This window comes from Prionailurus viverrinus, chromosome F2, assembly GCF_022837055.1.
Source record: "Prionailurus viverrinus isolate Anna chromosome F2, UM_Priviv_1.0, whole genome shotgun sequence".
Lineage (NCBI taxonomy): Eukaryota > Metazoa > Chordata > Mammalia > Carnivora > Felidae > Prionailurus > Prionailurus viverrinus.
In genome coordinates, this window is record NC_062578.1 from 74,764,421 (window position 1) to 74,787,108 (window position 22,688).

At 51.7% G+C, this 22,688-nt stretch overlaps 1 protein-coding gene across 1 annotated transcript in view; it reads left to right on the top strand.

The window, feature by feature from the left end:
• The window catches only part of TG (thyroglobulin), a 254,365-nt gene that overhangs the window by 101,583 nt on the left and 130,094 nt on the right, over window positions 1-22,688 (top strand). The window contains exon 35 of the mRNA XM_047842433.1: window positions 3,273-3,335. Coding sequence (XP_047698389.1) covers window positions 3,273-3,335 — 63 coding nt within the window. The remainder of the gene's footprint in view (window positions 1-3,272; window positions 3,336-22,688) is intronic.

Sequence of the window (22,688 nt, forward strand, 5' to 3'; positions counted from 1 at the left end):
CAGTTCCTGCTAAGCAAATGCACTTGGACCTTACAGCAATTCTAGATAAGGGAACATAACCTGGGTAGGAAATGAAAAGCCCATGCAATTAGGCCTGTCTGCAATCCATGTCGAAACTACCACATGGAGGTAGGGTTACTGAATGGCCCACTCTCTGTCCTCATTTGCGTCCTGCCCACAGCTCCTGCCAAGCGCTCAGCGCCAGGTTGGCTCCAGGCACCAGGCTGGCATTTCACAACAGCATCTTCTTTAGTCCCCAAGCACCCCTGACGAGATAGGGCCTATTGTGAACCCCATTCTGTGCTGTGCTGGCCAATATTTCACAGCTGGCGAGGGTGAGTGGAAGCCCTGATTTGTGGCGATTGCCACTTGCCGTGGTGGAAATGTCCCCACCATGGCCACCAAGTTGCTCTCTGTCTGTCTTACCCCAAAAGCAAAACCCTATTAAGAAATACTGCTGAGGGGGTGAGAAAGGGTAAGTAATGCAACAGCAGTAGAGCCACGTGATCTGTTGTCTGCTGAGATGAGCTGCTGGGTGATGCTCCCTGGTGGTGCTCGCTGAGATGAGTTGATGGGTGGTGCTCCCTGGTGGTGCTTGCTGAGATGAGCTTCATGGTGATGCTCCCTGGTGGTGCTCGCTGAGATGAGCCGCTGGGTGGTGCTCCCTAGTGGTGCTCGCTGAGATGAGCCGCTGGGTGGTGCTCCCTGGTGGTGCTCTCTGAGATGAGCTGCTGGGTGGTGCTCCCTTGTGGTGCTCTCTGAGACGAGCTGCTTGGTAGTGCTCCCTGGTGGTGCTCATTGGTGGTGCTCGCTGAGATGAGCCGCTGGGTGATGCTCCCTGGTGGTGCTCGCTGAGATGAGCCGCTGGGTGATGCTCCCTGGTGGTGCTCGCTGAGATGAGCTTCATGGTGATGCTCCCTTGTGGTGCTCTCTGAGACGAGCTGCTTGGTAGTGCTCCCTGGTGGTGCTCATTGGTGGTGCTCGCTGAGATGAGCCGCTGGGTGATGCTCCCTGGTGGTGCTCGCTGAGATGAGCCGCTGGGTGATGCTCCCTGGTGGTGCTCGCTGAGATGAGCTTCATGGTGATGCTCCCTGGTGGTGCTCGCTGAGATGAGCCGCTGGGTGATGCTCCCTGGTGGTGCTCGCTGAGATGAGCCGCTGGGTGGTGCTCCCTGGGAATGTGCTGCGGCTTGCCTACTGGTTCTCATGGTGTCAGAAATTTCTATAGTTCCTGGTGATTAGTTAGTACCATGAAATAAACGTCTACTATATGTATACCATATGCATTCTTTACAACACAACATGATACAATACAGTACAATTCAATACAGTGTTATAGCATAAATGTTTCCTTTGCAAGCTGAGCTCACTTTGCATTTCAAGATACATTTCCAGAAGCAGAATCACTGGGTTCAAGGGTGAGAACAATTGAATGCCCTTGATATAGATGGTCTAGTTGTTCTCCAAAGTCTGCGTCAACTCTCAGGATCTTTGCTCTGAGAACCGCTCTCTTCCAGGAAAGACAGATATTTAAACAGGCCAGCCACACTGGCCCACTGGGTGCAGCGGAGCATGGCCGTGGTTAGTAATTCTGAGCATTGCTTGAGGAGCTCCCAGAATGTTAGATGACCGACGACACCGTAGCTCAGTGGTCCTTAAAGTGTGTCCTCGGACCAGCAGCTTCGGTGTCCCCTGGGAATTTGTTAGAGAGGCCAGATTTCAGGGAGTCCCCCAGACCTGCTGAATCAGACACTATGCGGGTGGGGCTGGCTCGGGGTTGTCACCAAGCCTGGCAACCAGGGCCTTAGAATGACTCGGGGGGAACAGGTGTTTCCAGGCAGGTGGAACCATACCAAAACACAAAACAAAACAAAACAAAACACAATGCAACTGGAGGTTCTAGAACCAAGAGAGGCTGGGTTATGGCTCACCTGACCAAAGTGAAGAAGGCAGGGGGAGGGCAACACGTTAGGGACCCGACTAGATTGTGACTCTAATGCATGCTTTTCATGGAGGGAGAATAGGACAGCAGTGTGTCACCATAAGAGCGGATAATGGCCAGCATTTATTGAGTGCCTGCCTACTGTATACCCAAAGCTTTACGCGTACCAACTCATCTACATCTCACGAGCCCGAGAGAGGTATTGTTGCAAGCCCTTTTTACAGACAAGGACGTTGAGGACAGGGAGGCGAGATAACTTCTGGAGGGCACAGAGAGGGAAGAGGCCAAGCCAGTCTTGCCCTGGGCAGTTGACCCCTGAGCCCTGCCCTTGACTGCTGACCATGCCCCCCGCAGCCGAGCATGCATGGAGATCCTGGTTTGGGCCGCTGGGAGAGCATAATGATGAAACTTTCGATCTGTTCAGTAAGGGGAGGGGAAGAAGATAATTAGCACTTATGGACCATCTGCCGGGTGTGCGGGTTTCTCTGTAATTTTTACAACATCCTCATTTTGTCAATGCCGAAATTGGGTCTAGAAAAAGTCAGATGACTGGTCCTTCCACGCTGCTTCTAAGTGGCACATGGAGACTCGGGCCCAGGTCTGTCTGCATAAAGTCTGTGCTCTGCACACCCCCCCCCCCCCGCCCCCCGCCAACCTGCCTGCCAGGAGCACCTGTCATTTACTGGGCTCTTACCCTGTGCCTGGCACTACGGGATCTCCTGTCATCCTCACGCGATTCCCATGGTGGGTCGTATTGTCCCATCGCGCACGTGTGGAAACATGGGGTTAAGTGCCTCGCCCAAGTGAACGGAGTCGGAAAGTGACGGCTGTAAGCACATGTACCGTCCTCTGCCTGTCCCCAGAACATGGCCGGACTCTACCTGCTCAGCCCCCGGCCTCATTGCTGGCTTTGGTCAGCGACCCGTGTGCAGATGAGGGATGTGTCCCTTGTAGGCAGAAGCCACAGAGAAGAGCGAGGTTTTCTGCATTCGCTTTCCCTGCCTCAGTGTTGTTGAAGCGGGGGGGCGTGGGGGAGCCTTCCTCCCCCCGGGCCCTGGGGGGATGACACAGAGCCAAGCCCCATCCCGCCTACGGAAGACGCATGGTACGAGACAGAGGCCACCCTGGGTGGCGGTGGCTTTAAGCCGCTGAGATGTGACTGTCACCTCGGCCCAACCTAGCCCATCCTGACCAGTTCAGGGTGTCTCGGGGGCCGAACGCAGCCCGTCTGCCTTCCAGGTCCGATTTTGCCATTACTGCCGTGAGCCCCTGTTGACACCTTTGATGAGGGTGGAGGGGACCTAACCGGCTGCCTCTCTTCGTCTTTTCAGTTGCTCAGAACGATGCTCCCAGTTTTTGCCCCTTGGCGGTTCTGCCTTTCCTCCCCGAGAAAGGTAAGTTGTCTTTTCAGCTTCTGTCAAGAGAGATCACCTTGCTTTTCCTTCTTTTCCTCTCTCTCTTAGTTTCGCCCCATGGTTGAGAGCTCGCCTGGGCCTCTCACGCTCATTGATTTGAGCTCCTGGCAACTGCACACACGCATAGATGGGGCCCTGCTGGCCCCACGCCCATTTCACAGATGAGGAAACCGACTCCCAGTGAATAAATGCCTTGGCCAATAGTGCAATCAGTTGGAGGCAGAGGAGGGCTGGGTCCCGTGCCTGCAAGTTTCATCCCGAGGGTTGTTCTCACCCTGTCCAGGAGTGGCGAGACCTGCACGGTCCCAGGCCAATGTCAGGTACTGTGGCCCCGTGGCCAAACAGGGAAAGAACCAGCTAGTGCTGGGAAGTAGAGGCTCACAGCCCTCAGTGCACTGGGTGGCACGGTGACATCTGAGGCGGGGCCCTGAGGCCGGGAGCATGGCCCAGACTGAGGCTGCCACCCCCCCCCCGCCCCCCGCCCCCGCCATGCCCCGTCTGGTCACGAGGCAGCAGGAAGTGCAGGCAGGTGGGCGCAGTGGTTTCTGGAGGCGGGTGAGCTGGGAGTGGTGCCGGAGGGCGAGGGCCTGGATGCAAGGCCCTGTTCTGCCTTCTCTGAGTCAGGAAATGACTCGAAGGGCCCAAGCGACGTTAATTCCTGCCCTGTGACATGATGTCTGAGGAGCTCCAGACATCTGTCATTACAGTGCTGGCTGAAGAGACAGAATATAGAGCTTGCGTAGGAAGGAATCATTTAGCCAAGGCCGCGGCTAAAAGTATACATGTCCTCAGCCCATGTTGTTTCTTCCACCTGGTTCAAAGAGCTAACTTCGGAGATCACACACACACACACACACATTTTCTGCACAGTCTATACAGAATTCTATCTGTGTCTAAACCCTTGGAGACTTTATGTCTAGGACTTTGACATAGGACTACAAAGTGTCAGCTTTCTAAAGTGCTGTGACATAGGAGTTGCCATTGTCATGTCATGAATGGCGGAGGGGGTGCTTCGACCAAGCAGGGGACACGTATCCCAACCAGACTTTGGTCAGAGTTGATCTTGAGGTTTATCAAGATAACGTAAAGACAACTGAAATGATCACATCGTCTCCAGAGATTCAGGGTTTAGAAAAACCCGACCGGTTCCTTGTCCCACGTCTACCGCCTGCCATTTCTGCTTCCAGAGGCTATTGTGGTTAACTCTTGCAGCTGCGTTTTTCTCGCCCTGGCCTCTCCCCTTCCACCTTACACACGAGTCCTGCTACTCCTCGATTTGTCAATCTTGGAAGTGACCGTGGGGTTCCTTCCTGTCTTGATAGGTGAGGAGTCGAGGTTCTCTTGTAGCACCCTTTTTCTTTTTTAAAAAAATTTTTTTTTCAACGTTTATTTATTTTGGGGACAGAGAAAGACAGAGCATGAACGGGGGAGGGGCAGAGAGAGAGGGAGACACAGAATCGGAAACAGGCTCCAGGCTCTGAGCCATCAGCCCAGAGCCTGACGCGGGGCTCGAACTCACGGACCGCGAGATCGTGACCTGGCTGAAGTCGGACGCTTAACCGACTGTGCCACCCAGGCGCCCCGTAGCACCCTTTTTCAATTTTCCTTCTTTGTCTCGAACATCTAGTCGTGTCAAGACTTGGGGTCGAAACAAGAGTATTTTTGTTCCGTCCATGGGCATGTGGCTCACTGGGGAGCCCCAGGGAGCAAGAGGGATCTCCCGTTGCCGTCACCAATCACGGGGTGTGGGCAGCGGACCCTCCTGTCTTTGTCCCGTGTTCCACCCCTGCCTTCCATGGTACCCCCCCCCCCCCCCCCGCCTTCTTGGGCTTCTTGGGGTGCCCGTGAAAAACACAGGTCGGGTCCGTACCTGCTCTGCAGGGACCTGGAGTGTTAGCTCCTCTGTGCTGACGTGTCCATCAACACACCTCCCTCTTCTTTGCCCCACTGAAAAATTTGTCGAAGTGTCTAGCTGCTGTTTGCCCGTTCTTGTTTTCTCTTGTCATCTTTGTGGGTCTAGACTTTTTAAATTCCTTGTCTTCATTTTTGTGGGAGGGAGAGAAGAGACGTGAGCCTCATTGAATTAAATGCGATCGTATAATCTTTTCCGAAACGTTTCAACGTGTTTTGTCCGTTTTGTCCTCCGTCCTGCACCAAGCATTTGATCTTCACACAGACCTCAAGAGACAGGCCCTCTTTTACTCTCAGTTAGTTGTGGAATGTTCGAACCATGCGGAAAGAGAGGAGAAAAAAAAAAATCACAAGAGTTACTTAGAAGTCATGTGGGTTCAAACATTGATTTAGTTGCTTCTAATCTCCTTAGCCTTTCCTGTGGTCTGAAGTACTTGTAATCTCTCTACAATGTTACTCTTTCATTGTTACCTAACAGAGCATCAGGTATATATTTCCAAATTGTTACTTATCTCTCTGAATAATGCATTCACCATGCATCTATTCATCCGTTCATTCATTCATTCATTCATTCATTCCTCTGTCCACATTCCTACTTTCGTGATGCTCCCCATCTGGTGAGGAAGACGCAGGCGAAAACGGGCCAGTGTTGTCAGCTTCCACATTTCACACTGCACTTCACTAACTTGCACTATTTTTGGGCATTTGATTGTTTATGACTCCTCGTCATTATGAAAATACCATAATGAGCACCTGGGTCCATAAAGCTCTTCCGAATGTCCAGGTTACTTCCCGGGGGACACATTCTCCAAAGCAGAATTACTGGGTTCGACCACTTTATATTTTAAGACTCTAGCTTTGTGTTGCCACATTAGTCTCCAGCGTCGTTTCTGGTGATATCCTCACTAGCAGTGAGTTCGTTTTTCCATCTTGGAAATCTTGATTCCAAGATTGGAATCTTTCTCATTACAAAAGTGTTACTTATTCAGCGCGTAGATAAAGAATGCTCCAGGATCTGAATGTCAAATGCATACTCTTAGATACGAACAAATCAAAGTGTGAACACCTTCAGGGGCTTTTGCGGTGCTTCTGCTCTGGTTTTTTTTTTTTTTTCCCCTGATAATTTGTATTCCTGGGACTCGAATTACCAACACAAGGGAGCAAAGGATGTAAAGTTTCGCATCCCCCTTCACACATGCAGTCTGTGGATCTGAGTTGAAGTTTCCAAGGCGGAGTGACATGTCACAGGCTTCTGAAACAAGTGTGATTTTGACAAGTGCGATTTGAAAGCAGGAGGGACGTCGGAGTGTGCGTTCCATCTGGGCTCAGAGTTCCCAAATTGGCGTGGAGAGTCTGGGTATGTTCCTCTGACGGCAGTCAAGCGAGGGCACAATGCCGCCTCCGGGGTATTGATATGTGAGGGTGATTCTGACACGGATTGTGCGTGCGTGAGTGCGTGTGCGTGCGCACACTTGCGTGTGTACCCCACGTGTATGCAAAATGTTCATCTTTATGCACTTCCTATCCGGAGAGGAAAGGAAATATTTATTAAACACCAAACATTTTACAAATCCTTTGGTGCTCATCAGAAAGTTAGATGGTGGTGAGGTGTGTTTCTCAAATAAGGGAGCTGAGGATCCGAGAGGTTAAATGAACCCCTGGGATTTGAGCCCCCGTGCCTCTGGCCCCCCTCCAAGTTAGACAAGAACATCTGGTTTGAGTTTCTGGAAAGGGTGGCAGAGGTAGACTTCCAGCCCTAGACTTGTCCGGACATCTACCGCTTGGCCTTGTGTCTTGTGATGAGTTGGTGCGCATTAAGCCACTCATTCAAAGCCTCTTTGAAGAAGGATTCTGACGCGCTGATGGGTCAGTGGGGGTGAGGGGAAGGGGAAGGTGACTTCCGAGCTCTCACAAGTCGGGGAGGCTTCTAACACGCTAGGTGGTTTGAAGGTGGCAGGAGTTTGTCCAATGGCCACGTTTCAGTACGCCTTTCCCTCAGAGAGAGTGGTTGGTGTGTGCAAAGGCCCAGGGGCATGAAACAGCCTGGGGCGTTCAGACGTTGGAGACATTTCCATATGGTGGGCCTAGGCTCATCAGTGAGATGAGGCAGAAGGGCCATAGGGAAAGGCTTTCGCTCGAGCACAGGGCTGGCAGGAGACTCTGTACTGGGTTTGGCACTAGACCTTGGTACGATGACCTGGGGTGGGGGCGGGTGAACGTGGCAGGGAGCTCTAGGGCGGACGAGTTGGAGAAACGTGTTAGGGCCAAACCGCTCGTCCTTCCCTTCAATTTAGTTCCCCTCCGTGCATATGTCTCTGCCAGCCACTTTTCGGGTCATGGATTCTGAATTGTCACGTACATTCCAGAAAAGGCGCTGTGCTGGGGGCCAGAGGTCTTGACTGCAGGGACAAGGGCCGGCCTTCTAGTTGGGAGGAAGGCACAGGAAGTCAGAATTGAAGGAGCCGAGCCACTTACCACAGTGGGGGCCTCGGGAAGCCTCCCCCAGATTCCCCGCAGACAGACAGGGAAAGTACCAGAGTGCATCACGGCCCCACGTTGCGACACAGAGAAGGAGCATACGTGCGTCAGACGTCAAGGGGGGGGAAAGGAAGCATCTGGGTAGAGGGAGGTGTGCAAAGAGAAGCCCAAAGGTGGGCATCAGTGTGGCGCAGGATGAAATAGAAAGAGAAGTTGTTTAGGACTGCAAGGCCAGCGAGGGGCAGGGAGAGGCCGGATGGGGGACGGGGGCCAGAAGCTAGGTGCCTTGGCTGCCACACTTCCCTGAAGGCCTTTACACAGTTGCACACTGAGCTTTCAGACTGTTCAAAAGCCCTCCTTTGGGGCTGTAAGGGGAATGCATCGGTGGACAGACAAGCTCGATTTTGAGAAAACGTGCACAGGCGTGTTATCTGTATATAGAATACCATTTTACTCGCTGGGGGAAATTTTGTACATTTTTAAAAACCAGTGAAACAGGAAAGCTGTCATTTCTTTATACAAGAAGATGTCCGTTGCTTCTTAAAAGACCAAGCAATCCAGAGAGGACGTTCAGGGTCAGCAGGAATCACCTTCTCAGAGGCAGGAGCCCACTGTAGGTGCCTCAGTCTCCCCCTCTCCCACCTGCCCAAACACCGGATCTTCCGCGGGCTTATTCCCACGACAACGGATATGTCGCTTTTCATCTACCATTTCAGAAGCACTTGCTCAGAGGTGCCGCTGAAGCAAATTGAGTATTTGGATTGCCCACCAGGGGAAAACACGGATTATGAATCTTTGAAAATCTGTATCTGTCTTCTCAGTTCATTTTACCCCGAGACACTCCAAAATGCCCCTTAGAAAATGCTCCCGGCTCTCGAGCGGGAGCCCCCCTTGGAGCGGCAGGTATGACACAGTTTGCTCCCTGCGGGGAGAAAGGTGCCTCCTTGCTGTTGGCCCCAGCCCAGCCCTCCAGCTCCTCTCCTCACCGCCTCCCTCCCCGAGCTCGGGGACAGCTACAAGCCTGAATTCCAGGTGATGGAAGTGTCTGCACGGACAGCCTTTCAGGCCACACAACTACCGTCCATCAACTTGGCCTCGCTGTGCCAGTGGGGTGCTGGAATTCGGTTGATCTTTTCTGCGAGTGTTTTCTATTAAGCTGGAGAGTGGTGTGATCCTAAAAAATGTGAGTGCTGGCAGGGAGCCTGCACATCTTCCAAGTGAGGGAAGCATCGGGACATGGCCCGGCCACGGGCTTTGAAGTCGGTCCATGCAGCTCCCAGTCCTCTTCTAGGTCTTTCTCAGCCTGGCGATGCCTCCGTTTGCTTTTCTGAAAGGGGGGATGATGGTAGAAAACAAGAGAGATGAATCTAGTGGGCTTGTGCTGAAGAAAAAGTACAAGGCTCCGCACGAAACCTGATAAAGGGTGAGTGTTTAAGAAATGTCGGCGATAATTCACAAGTCCAAACCCATCTTTCTGTGGAAGGGGAAACGGGCAGAGAGAGAAGATGGCTCTAGTAAGTCACAGCCAGTTAAGGGCAGAGGTACAGACCTATATACTTTAAAAACTCCTACTCGTTGGCTGTCGCATCAATCACTGTGCTAAATGCTTTCCGTATTTTAACCCTCGCGACTGCCCTGTGAGCATGACTACGTGCATCCTACAGACCTGGAAGCTAAGGCTCAGAGAGGTCCAAGTTCAAACAGCTAGCAAATAGGAGAGATTCAGACCCAGTCCGAATTCGAACCCAGTCTCCCCGCTCTGCTGAGTGTGGCTGGCTGGGTTCCCCAGGAGTCAGACACTGAGGTGCAAAGGCACCCACGGGGGGGGAAGGGGGGAAAAGGGAAGGTGCAGGGCTGGCCAGAGGACACGGTGAGCTGCAGAGTGGTCTCAGTGGCACAGAGGCCTCCGCTGCCCTTTCAGGGATGCTGGGATGACCTTCACATGTTCTCCGCCTTTATTTCGGCGACACGGGGATGTGGGCGTGACCTTCTGGAGGGCCACTGTCCCTGCGGGGGCCAGCAGCAGGGCCAGCCTGCCGGGAGTATGCGCTGTAGCCGGGCAGACCTGCTCGTTCCCAACGTCACAGCGTGCTCCGCAGGGCTGGAGGGCTTTAACGGACTCCGCAGGGGCTCCTGCAGACCGTGCAGGTGCACTGTCACTAGACTGGTGACACGGCAACCCACACCAGGGCTAATTCTTAATTCTTCGGGTCCTCGGGCTAGAAGTCCCCAGGGAGCAGGCACCAACTCCAAGAGCCCGTGGAAAACGTGCATCTCCATCCCAAAGCCGCACAGGGTTTCCGTGCGTGTGCACCCGCCGCGGGGGCTCCCAGTGCAGAGTCTGCAGCCACCCCCTGAGAACTGCTGTCCGGGGATGGGTCTCGTGCCCCAGGGACAAGCTCCCTCCCCAAGCGGGGCATGCAGCCTGGAGGCTCCTCTCCCACAGGACCACGCTGGCTGGGCAGCTGCAGTTAGCAGGGCTGAGCGGGCTTGGGGCACAGCTTTCTACTAGCAGCAGCCCTCCACCCCGCCCCCCCCCACCTCAGCCCCGATCTCCCTTCCGAGACCCCCAGGGGCTGAGGAGCAGAAGGACACAGCTGGCGAACCGGAGCCACAGCAGCGGCGGGTGGAAGGAAACGGGAGATGTGAGGAAAGCGGCCCCCAGGTGGTCAGTTTCACGTCTCCCCGCGGATGCGGGCGGGAGCATCGCGCCAGCTTCTGGGGTTCAGGATCGGGGCCACGGTTATGGTTTCTCGTGCCTTGGCCGCCACTCCCCCATCTATCTGCTCATTCATTCTGCAAGTGGGCATTTCCCCTGGGCCAGGCGCTAGGTGCAGGGGCTACGGCAGTGAGCAGAGCCCACAGACAGCCCTGCACCACGGGACTTCCTCCTAGCACGTTTCCGTGGGGCCCCTTCTCTGAGTTGACATCACCCCTAACTCCGCATCAAGCAGCCCCCTTGGGCACTCTCCACTCCCTCAGCCTGCTCTCTTGTCTGCTGTGAAATTTTCTCACCTGCTTACGTCTTGAATGTTCGTCTGCCCTTCCCCCAGAAGGGAGACTGCATGCGACAGGGGCTCGGTGTCTCATTCACTGCTGTAGCCTCAGCCCCTAGAAGGTTCCCTGGTACCTAGTGAGTGCTCGCAAGGTATTTACTGAATGAATGAGGGCACTGCTGTTTGCTTGCCAGATTTCGTGCTCCCAGAAGCTGAGTTCACAACTTGTGGCTTGATCCTTCATACTTAGCACGGTGCCTGGTATATAATAGACACTGACTGTTATTTTCTTTATCATTTGTTAGGTTTAAAATTCTTTTTAATGTTTATTTATTTTTGAGAGAGACAGAGGGCGAGCAGGGGAGGGTTGGAGAGAGGGGGAGACACAGAATCTGAGGCAGGCTCCGGGCTCCGAGCTGTCAGCACAGAGCCTGACACGGGACTCGAACCCACGAACCGTGAGCTCATGACCCGAGCCGAAGTCGGACGCTTAACTGACTGAGCCACCCAGGCGCCCCTAGAATTTGTTGGGTTTAATACATATATATTCAGTTTGCTCTAGGCTAGTATTTAAAGCTAACAGAGGTTCAGTGTTTGTTGGAAAGGTGTATCAATGAACGATCTTGACCAATTTAAAGAAACTTTCTGAGTCTCAGGTGCCTCACCTTCAAAATGGAGATGATGATGCCTAATTCAATGAGGTTGTTATTAAGCTTGAAAGAGATGTGCCGTGTAAAATTGCCTCGGCCGGTGCCTGGTGAAGGTGGCAGTGTTGGAACAGCTAAATTAGGTCAAGTGCTGCCCGTTCTAAGGGATCTCTTTCATAGGTAATATTTATAAAAGCTGCCCCTGCGATATAGTACAGTGTACAACCTGTGCAGCTGTACATGGCGAGCCCAGGAGGCACTGGATTAATGTTTGCTGATTGATTGTGTCCTGAACCCTTGTTAGACCTTAGGGGCTAGAGAAGACTTAGGATTTTTGACAGAAACTTCCTCCCCAGATGGTTAGTGCCAGTTGTGTACCTGGTCCGTCGGGGAATTGTTCAATCAAATTTAAGGGAGACAGAACCAAGAAGAAAATATGCCAGCTTAAGACCTACCTTTTGGTTTCGGTTGTTTTGGCTTTAGCTTTAAAGATTTCTTTCAAGTGTCTTGCTTAGCTATAGAAGGTATATTTTCAGCCTGGAATCAATCAGATACTACCCAATAAAAAATGAGCACAGTCAAAACTGTGAGGTGGAGGGAGCTTTTGGTTCCTCCCGATTTTTCCCCCCTTCCTATTCCTGGCCTCCAGCCCACTCTGGGAAACTCATGACTATCTGCTTCTCAGCACCCCACCTCCCCGCTGCAACTCCCATCCCAAGGCAGGCCTCTCTGACGACAGAAGTGGTTCCTCTTTCCTCTTTCCCTCCCACTCTCAAACCAGCCCTGACCAGCTAGCTGTCACGGAGGAGATACACCTTGCTTATTTATTGTTTTATTTCCTAGTGCTCTGCTAGAGAACTCTCGTCAGACCCAGTGGAGTTGGGGTGCCCGGGGGGTGGGGGCTCAGTCGGTTAAGCGACCGACGCTTGATTTCGGCTCAGGTCATGATCTCGTAGTCCGTGGGATCGAGCCCCGCGTCAGGCTCGGCGCTGGCAGTGTGGAGCCTGCGTGGGGTTCTCTCTGTGCCCCTTCCTCGCTCAAAATAAATGAATAAAACATTTAAATGGAGTTGAGGAGTTGACAAAATAATTCACGCTGCAAATACTTGATATTACTTTAATATGATATTTTCTACAGGAGTTTTCACATTTCAACAAGCGGATAAACCAGAAAATGGTTGTTTCTCAGACGATTTGACCAGTATTTAGGAGAAGTGTTTTAGACAGTTTGCCTTTCCTAGAGCCCCTCAAGTCACTCTGCATAGTGGTCTGTGAACCCAACCGTCCCTGAATTGCAGTCCATCCACAGGGGTAGATTTCCTTTAGTTTCATGGATTATAATAATATTAACCGTTGGTTCAAGATAGTAATGCCATGTTCTAAGCGGCTAGTGCTATATTAAGTTGTGTTTTGTTTTAACGATTGATTCTGTGGTCATTCCTCATTTTCTTCATCCCTACTGCTGAGTCTCCGTGGAATTCTGACCTCTGACCCCCTTGGAGGAGTGGGATTTGATTTATGAAGGAGGCAGTCACGTTCCCTCCTACATGGGCAAAGTCCAGGAGACGAGAGGGCCCAGCTCAGAAGGGATTGAGGGAAGCCTTCAGTATGGATCGGGGCATCTGGCATCCTGAGGGGACCAGTGAGGGACGGGGCGAGAAGGAGATGGGGTCAGATGATGAAAGGGGAAGGCACTGGTGATCTCGCTCTGATGGAGATTGAGGTGATGAGCTCCCCATCACTGGAGAAGTCGAGCCTGTTGGAGATGCCCTTGCAGTATGAGGAGGTGGCTTAAATGGCCTCTAAACTTCCCTCTGAGTTTTCTGTTTTTGTTAATTCTGACGATTGGCTCCTTTGTGCTTTAAGGCGTGGCCTTTGTTTTTCTGTTTTTGTGATAACTTACGCACAGGCAAGCAGTTTTGGGCAGATGTTTGTAGAAGTAGGAGCGGTGAAGCAGAGAGACTGTGGCATGGATGGGGCGAATCTGGGTTTCAATTCTAGTTCTGTTCTGACTCTGTGTGACCCAGGGCACGTCACGTCACTGCTCTGAGCCTCAGCGTCCTTAAGGCAGACTTCCTAATAGCCCTGCCTCCACAAGTGGCCGTGAGATTTGGATGCAGCATGGAGGGCCGTGCTTAGTACAGTGCCTGTCACACGCAGCCCCTAACAGACAGTGGTGACAGCCGTAGCTGCCCTTACTGCCACCGTGCCCCGAAAGGCAGAGTAGAGCCTCAGGAGTCTGCCCGCCTGGGTCCGGACCAGCTGCGTGACCTTGGGCGAGTTACCCACAGTCCACTGAGAGGTCAGGCCAGCCTCTGCCTGATGCTCTTTGTCCAAAAAAACCTCTGATTATCTCACGTTGGTGCTCCATATGCATGTATGCCTCTGGATTTCGGCAGTTTTATCCAGCACCCAGGATCACATGCAGTGACCCCAAGAAAGAGTTCACATGCTCCCAGAAAACCCTGTTATTGTACCAGCTCCCCGGTCGCCTTTGTATGTGGGGGGGAGTTTGGAGGGGTCCATTTGATAGGAGTCAACCTTCCCAGAGAGAAATCAGGTTTATCCCGAGCCTTTGAATTTCCAGTAGGAATTTGGCTTGTGATGAACTTAGTAGTTTGTCAGGAGGACACGGAGGGAGGATTGTCCCAAGTCTGGTCCCACGTGCCTGTCTTTTTCTTACTTAGGAATTTTCTCCAGCAGTGTCTTTGAAGTTGGTGTAAAAGATGATCACTCACCCATCCACAGCTCATAACCTCGGCAGAGGCTGGCCCATTTCAGATGTCTGTGGAAACCTTTGCCTGCAAAACACAGGCAGGGAACACAGCAAGGGAACCACTTTGTCTCTGAAGTGGAGTCCCGGGGAGAGAGGGGTAGCTGTGGCGAAGTGGGTACTGGGAGGGGGAAGTCTTTGTTAAGCCTTTGGTTTGCTAACCACGAGCCGTGACTGTGGCCACGTCCTACACCAGCTCGGAGCCTCAGTTCAGTCCCTTGAAAAAGAGTGACAGTAATACCGTTGATGCATAGGCTGATGTAGTGATTACATCTTATAGTGTCAATGAAATGTTTCATCAACTGGAATGAGCCACAGAAGAGTGAGATCTTATTAAATTGGTGGACCATGATTTGTTTCCTAGGTGATCAGTTCTGCCACTGATCCACTCGAGGTCTTGTGGTAGGCGAATAATCATAGTATTAATCTTTATAGAGATAAAAAAAATACTTGGCATCCCATTCGTTCTTTACCAGTTAAGGAACTTCATCAATTCATTCATGAAGTACACATTTGGGACGCAAAATACACGCAAAATATTGATATTATTGTTCCTGTCAGCACACGGAACGTTAGCAAGTGCCACCTACAGCTATGTTACTATTTCTATTGTTGAGATTTAAACATTTTTTTTTAACGTTTATTTATTTTTGAGACAGAGAGAGACAGAGCGTGAACAGGGGAGGGGCAGAGAGAGAGGGAGACACAGAATCGGAAACAGGCTCCAGGCTCTGAGCTGTCAGCACAGAGCCCGACGTGGGGCTCGAACTCACGGACCGCGAGATCATGACCTGAGCCGAAGTCAGACGCCCAACCGACCGAGCCACCCAGGCGCCCCGAGATTTTTATAGACTATTATGATAGGGCTCAGACAAGCAATGAAAACTGAGGCGGAGTCTTTGGTCTCCAGGAGCTCATAATTTAACAGAGATAGAAACCATAAGAATGAAGAGAGATGTGACTGAGGAGGTAGGTAAGGGAGGCAGCAGACAGATCTCGAGAAACGTTGGAGGCCATGTTTTGGCTGGATGTGTTTTCCGGGGAGAGCGTCCACTTATGATGGTAGAACCTGAGATTTAGACTTGAAAGAGTATTTGTTTTAATTTTCCTTCTATCAGGTGCTTTCTAGGTGGACATTCAGTCTACCTGAACACCAGTCGGGGACAACATTTAACACTTCAGGTTGGGCAGTCCCATGGGTAGCGGGGCCAGTTCCCGAGACGGAGAGCGTAAGAAGGGAACCAGGTGAAGACCGCGGCTAAGGATGGAAGTAAGAGTAAGCCCTCAGCTTTCAACAGGCTGAGTTTGGGATACGTCGTGGCCACCTGCTGGGAGGGGTCCGCTAAGCACGGACTGTCTCGGCATGGCGCTTGGGTGAAGCTTCCGGCCTGGAGATGTGCTGATGGTGATCAGTGTGTCAGTACTTTAAGTCATGGGGACAGTGAGATTGCCCGTGGAGAGTGTGTCGGATATCAACAGTGAAGGTCAAGGACAGACCCCTGAAGAACAACAGCATGGAAGGGAAGAGAAGGAGAGAAGCCAGGGGAAGCAGGAGGAAGATGGGAGGCATGCTGGTGGCGTGGGGTGTCACGGAAACCAGGGAAGGGAGATGTGACCAACAATTTCAAGGACGATGGGGACTACAGACATTCACCGGGCTAGGCAAGCACCTTATGAATGTAGTGGGATGATGAGGGAAAAAGCGAAATAGTAGTGATTTGAGAAAGTAGAAGCTACAAGCTTTTCCCAAGAATGTTGGCTCTGAATAAAAAGAGAGAGCAAGATTGACAGCTAAAGGAGAAGGTGGCCCATTCGTTGGTAACTATCTGTCTTGGGTCGTGAACCCCCCCCCCCCCCCCCCGATAATGTATTGAAACAGTATGCCCCTCCATACATACCAGATTTTGCCTCTATTTTCAGAAAATCAGCCCTGGAAATCTAACCCCCAAGGTAAGAAACTGTGGGGTGGAATAACGTCTTATTTTCAAGGGGGGCATTTGAGTGTGTTTTTATGCTAAGAGTCAAGTGTCAGTGTCCAGGGATGGACCAAAGACAGAGGATGGGTGGGAGCAGGACTGGCCTGGGGGTGTAATTGGTTGCGGATGCCCCTGGGGGGCGGTGAGAAAGAACGAGCTCTAGAACACGGATGGGGGAACCGTCCCAACAGCCATCCTTCCTCCGTCTAGGAGAAAGAAAGAAAGAAGACGGGATGATTCATAGAGAGTGGAGAGGGGGACACAGAGTTGAGGACAATGCTGAGGACCGTCCCTCTTTTCTCTGGGAGGCGAGAGGTCGGGCACCTGCTGAAGGTGCAGGGGCTGTGACGGCACTGGGCCTGGACAAAGCAACAGGCACCAGAGGTGGTGAATAGAGAGAACAGAAGGAGGTGAGGACGAGGGTGCCAAGGGGTTGACGGTTCAGGTGAGGCTGGGGATCCAGAAGTTGTGAAGGTGCCGATCTGTCCGGGGAAGTGGCTTGAGTTGTGCTCAGCTGACCAAGACAAGCTGCAGACAAAGCAGTCCCTTGGGTTAATCCAACCAGGAAGACGGGGTTGAGGGCCCTGGCAAAAGGGAAGTTGAAACAGCGGACCAGTGGGTGGCCCTGGCTTCGGACAGACCTGTGAAGATGGGTGCCCTAGAGGGAGGGAGGAGAGTGGCATCTCAGCGGAAGTCGGGAGCTGGTTTAGGGTGTGGATGTGGCCGTGGGCGTTCTGGGCTGGAACAAGTGGACATGAATGTCTCTGGGACTAAAGGGGTCAGGAAACAGACCAGAGTGGTGAGTGGACCATCGACAGTCCCCGTAGATGGTAAATTCACCCAAGACTTCAGCAGGGTCTGGGTGGAAATGAAAATTGTGAGCTGAAAATTATGGCAAAGAATTTGAAGAATGTGGTCGAATGGCCAGGCATGCCCTATTGAGGGTAATTAATTAATGAGAAAGACTAGACGTTTCCATAGTCAGGAGGTTGTGACCCAAAGCAGGGGAAAGGGGACATTAGGACCATGGTAAGGGCCCTGGTTTCCAGGACACAATACTGGGGAGGGGAGAGCTAGGGTCAGGGGTCAGCTGTGACAGCAGTGACATGATTTCAGCAGGAGGCTGGATCCGGAGCGAGATGAGGCCACGTGGGTGTGGAGAAGACAGGCGGGCTTACATTCTCCTCTTGGATTAGCGGCTTACCTTGTATTCTCGGACAGGTCACGGTTGCCAGTTTTTCATTCTACCAAATAAGAACAATTTTGAAAAAACAAAGCAAACGAATCATCATCTTTTTGTAAAAGAGTTAGGAAGCACAACCATCGACACAGCAAAAAAGCAATTTTACCTCCCAGATGACGTCTCCCAGACCAGCCCTCATTTCTGGAGAAAGCACAAAACTCCTTGTCAAGTTGCCTGTTGCAGTTCTGGGTCCCAGAACGTAGACCCCCCCCCCCCGCCCCCCACCCCCACCTCTTGTGCCACGTGCATCTGAAGCCCACGGCCCTGACAGCCCAGTGTTGGCAACCCGTAGCCTACGGCCTGTCGCTGTGCAACCCGTGAGCTAAGAAGGGCCTCGGACAGTTGTAAAGGGTTGTATAAAAGGATAGAGAAGAGAATGTGCAAGAGAGAACAAACGTGGCCAGCGAAGCTTGAAATGTTGACTGGCCTCTAACCGAGAAATCTTGCCGGCCCCTGGCCTGGCCTGAAGAATGGTTGTCTTCTCTTTATCCCAAGTCCCTGAACTGTTTCACTGGGTCTTTCCTGGTCCTCCTGGGCCACAAGGCTGGAGCTCTGCCCCATTGTGTGATAGTCCTGACCGGGGAGGTGAGGGAGTGTCAACAGTCATATCAGTGCTATTGATGTTTGTGGTTTGGTTGAAGATGCTTTATCTTATTTTATTTTATTTTATTTTATTTTATTTTATTTTATTGCATTGTATTTTTAATTGTTTTAATTATTATTAATTATTATTAATTATTATTAATTATTTCAATAATTCAATTATTTATTTACAATTAATTATTATTTTATTGTTATTAATTATTATTTTATTATTTAATTATTAATCGTTACTTTAATTAATTTTAATGACATTTATTATTTAATAATTTTAATTATTATTATTTCTAATTGTTATTTTATTATATTATTATTTGTGTGAGAGAGGGGAAGAGGGGCAGAGGGAGAGAGAGAGAGGGAATCTTAAGCAAGCTCCATGGTAAGCATGGAACCTGACATGGGGCTCGATCCCATGACCCTGGGATCATGACCTGAGCTGAAATCTAGAGGCAGACACTCAACCGACTGAGCCACCCAGGCACCCCTACAACGCCCTATTTCACAAGCATATATGCCCTTGTGCATTGAGCAACACGGCCTAGAAGGAGGAGTTCTGGCTTTGGAGGCTGAGACAAAGGGCGTCAAGTCTTTAATAAATGTTGTTGAGCACTTATTATGCACCAAGCCTTTTGCAGGGATTAATCCATTCAGCCCTCACCCTGTGTCCAGAGGGTGACTGGACACTGACGTTTTCATGCCATGACCCACATTGGGGATGATGACGTCTGCATTCAGACAGCCAGGTGAGAGGACCTGCCCTAGCTGCCTCCACCCCTGCCCCCCAGGGAGGCTAGAAGGATCAGTAGCAGACTGTGGCCCTTAACATATGGGAAGCTCTGCCCTAGGACACAGGTGACATGACTATTCCAGTTCATAGATTAAAACAAGATAACATTTGAAACTTAGAGTGTAATTTATGCAAAGTCAGAGCTGGCGGTAGGCAGAGCCAAGATTCAGCCAGCCAGAATGCTTCCGGAATGATCCCTCTTTAAAGCATGCAATGCCAGGGGCACTTGGGTGGCTCAGTCGGTTAAGCATCTAACTCTTGGTTTCAGCTCAGGTCACGATCTCACGGTTTGTGGGATCGAGCCCCTCACTGGGCTCTGTGCTGACAGCGGGGAGCCTGCTTGGGATTCTCTCTCTCCCTCTCTCCCTGCCCCTCCCCTGCTCGCATGCTCTCTCTCTCAAAATAAATAAATAAACTTAAAAGAGCATGCAATGCCGCCTCTCTGAGCAGAGGTGACCGCAAAGCCATGTTCACCGTCGTGTGTGTATTAAACAAAACATCGCATACAGCACATTGCAGTGTGTCTAGTAAATAGGAAATTCTTAATATTAAAATTGGCCACTGTAACTGTATTACTTTACATGGTAAGTTTTATCATTGGGACTGGCTTTTCCATGTCCGGGCACAACAGTGAGGCACAGGAGACTGTCTGTGAATCAAGGAAAGGATGTTTCTACTGAGTATTCACCCGCCGGATTAATCCGTTAGGGTTGCCACAGCAAAATGCTGCAGACTGGGTCTGAAACAAGGGGAATTTGATCTCTCACAGCTCTGGAGGCTGGAGTCCAAGATCAAGGTGTGGGCAGGGCTGGTTCCTTCAGAGAGCCACGAGCGTTGGCTGTGTTCCAGAACCATCTCCTAGGCTTGCAGACGGCCATCTTCTCCCTGTGTCTTCACATCGCCTTCCCCGAATGTGCCACGCTGTGTCTGTATGTCCCCTTTCTATGAGGACACCAGTCATTCTGGATTAGGGGGCCATTCTCATGGTCTCATTTTAACTCGATTACCTCGGCAAAGACCCTATCTCCAAATAGGGTCATATTACGAATGACTGGGGGTTAGGATTTCAAAGTATGACTCTTGAGGGAACACATTCCAACCCACAGGACTCACTGTCATCCCCCGGCTAAGCTCTGGAGATGCAAAGGGAAAGACAAAGCTGTGGCTGCCTGGAGAGCTCATAAATGGCGATTTGGAGGCTGAACAGAAGTAAACATGTCTCCAGGTATTTTTCTGGCGTTATACGTTGCAAAAGAGGCCTGGCGGGGTCTGCTGTTTCTCCCCGAAGAAATGCCAGACCCACAGGCACCTCAGGTCCTATTTGTATCTTTCAAGCCATCACACGATAACACGGATCTCTCTTTCTCTTTCTATCTCCCTCACTGTCTCTCTGTAATCAAAAGAACATCTGGTTTTTTTCTGAGGGCTAGCAAGGGCAAAAACAGCCCAGTATGATGTGGTTCTCATTTGAAAGACAGCGTCTGGTGAGAAATCAGGATGTCTGACTGTTAGTCCTGTCCCATGATGACTGCGCGTAGGGGGATCGTCTCAGCAGACAGCGCCTGTGGCTGTGTGGCTGTGCAAGCCGGATCAGACGGTCGGTTACGGCCTGCTCCCGTTCAAGGTCGTGGTGGCTTCCTGGTGCCTGAAATACTCTTCCTGCTCAAAAGGCTTCCAACTTAGATGTTTTACCCCAGCCAGCTGGCCTGGGCATAGAAACCGCCTCCAGCCTTCCTCAGGCTTTCTCTGTATTCAGCTCCCATCACTTTGATAAGTGCCGAGGGGCTGATGGGAATTCTTTTTGGTTCTGAGTGCGAGAGAAATAGAGCGAATCCTGTGTGTTTTCAGATGCTATAGAGCTTGCACTCAACATTTTTTTTTTTAGATCTTTTCATTGACAAAATGGGTCTGTGATTATTTGAATGTTGGGAGAGGTGAGTATTTGCTACTGGTCTGCTATGTCTGCACTTTGATGTGCTTCGCAAACGCTGGCGAGCACGCCCGCAGTTTTCAAATGAGAGAGAAAGGAGGGCCAGAGCAGGAACTGACACCCGGTTACCCGGCCAGCCAACAACTGACCCGTACCTTCTATAGTAGCATAGGTTTGCAGGCGTGTGTGTGTGTGTGCGTGTGTGTGCGTGTGTGTGCGTGTGTGTGTGTGGCTAGGGTAAAGCTATTTTTAATGGTTGAAAAAACCCTCTAAGCCTTGAAATCAAAATCAAGCATTTCCTCCTTTAACTGGTATCGGGAAAGAAAGGTAGGAAGGAATACAGGAAGGAAGGAAGGGGAGAGAGGGAAGAAAAACAGAACAGGATTAACCATGATTTTCCATATATTTGAACATTTCAAATATACTGGAGTCTCGTGATTTTTTTTTTTTTTTTTTTACTTAGTCTACATTTGAAGGGAATACAGTGTTTTCCAGAAGGGAGCAGAAGTAGCTGGATATTCCTGGAGGCCGACCTATGTCGAGGTTGCAGCCCATGCTGCCCCAGAGTCACGGAGGGGTCCGCCCTGCCACCTGCTGCTTTCTGCCCTCCGCCCTCCCTCCTCTCTGCCCCCACCCACGTCAACAACTCCGAGGCGTGCGGTAGAATGCCAGGCCACAGAGCTGACCAAGGCTCAAATGCTGACTCGGCACCTCTTAGCTGTGGGGCCTGGAGCACATCATCGGCCCTCTCTGGGACTCGCTTTTCTCTTCTGTAAAATGGAGATAGAATGCACGTGCTGCTGGCGAGGAGGGCTGATCTGTGGGTCACTACCCCACTGAGGAGGTCCCAGGCTATCGTGAGGCAGAGGCGAAACCGCACAGCTCCTGAACATTCCCCTGTGACCTTGGAGAGTCCCCTGTGACCTTTCCTCCCTGTGGCTCTGTGTCCCTATCTGACGCGTTTGGTGTGTGGGCGAGAGTGGGGAGCACCCAGGCGCCCCCTGCGAAGGTGGGGGGTGTCATGCAGCTGGACTCCGCAGTGAGCGTGCCCTGCCGACCACGGCTTTGCCTGTTTCCCCGAGGACGGTGGGCAGTGAGTGCTGTCAGATGGGGTGGGGGGGGTGCCCTGGCTGCAGCGCGACGGTGGCTCGAGAGGGGCAAGAGTGGCCAGAGGGAGGTGTCAGTAGGCGGAGTGAAACTGAGGAGGCTGGAATCTGGGTGGGAAAGAAGGAATTCTTCCCAGAGGGGCCGAGCAGGCAGAAGGGACAGGGCAAGGTGAGGCCATAGGACGGTAGGATGTCGGGGGGGGGCGGGGGGCATGGTGGCGGGGATTTCCCGAGGAACAAGAACACCACGTGGGGGTAAACACCAGCATGGAGGGAGGGCTGAGTGAGGGTTTCGTTTTGGGTTGTGCTGAGCTCATAATACCTTGCTGCTGTATTCAGCAGCAGATCTGCTGTGGAAACTGAGGCCCAGTGAGTAGTCAGGCAGGCACGCTGGCTGGTTCTACTGTGCCTATGACCAGTCGGAGGAGTCACCCGGCCAGAGGGCAGAGAATGAGGGATGGATGGGCAGGAAGCCAGGTGCCCAAGGACCAGGCTGGGGTGGGGCAAGAGGGAGCAGGGATTGGAAAGAGGCCAGGATGTCACTGGCAGTGCTTTGGGCTCCTATACGCCTTAAGGAACTTCCCCCTCACCCCCCATACTTGGGTGTGGCTCAGCCCTTCATAGTTTTTGAGAAAACAGACCGAAATGCCTCAGAGGTGATGCGATTGGCTGCGTTCACTAAGCTCCGCCCCCTGCACCTGCGTGGTGGGGGGCAGGGGGGCCACCTACCCCCCCTGGCTCATTTCTGACTACCGCTCTAGGAGGAGGTTTTCAGGGTGTCCCCGGTTTGCCGAGGAGGAAACAGAGGCTCAGAGGAAGGAGTGGGCTGCCCAAATTCACGGAGCTGTTGGATGGGGATCTGGGATAAACTCAGGGAACCCGGAAG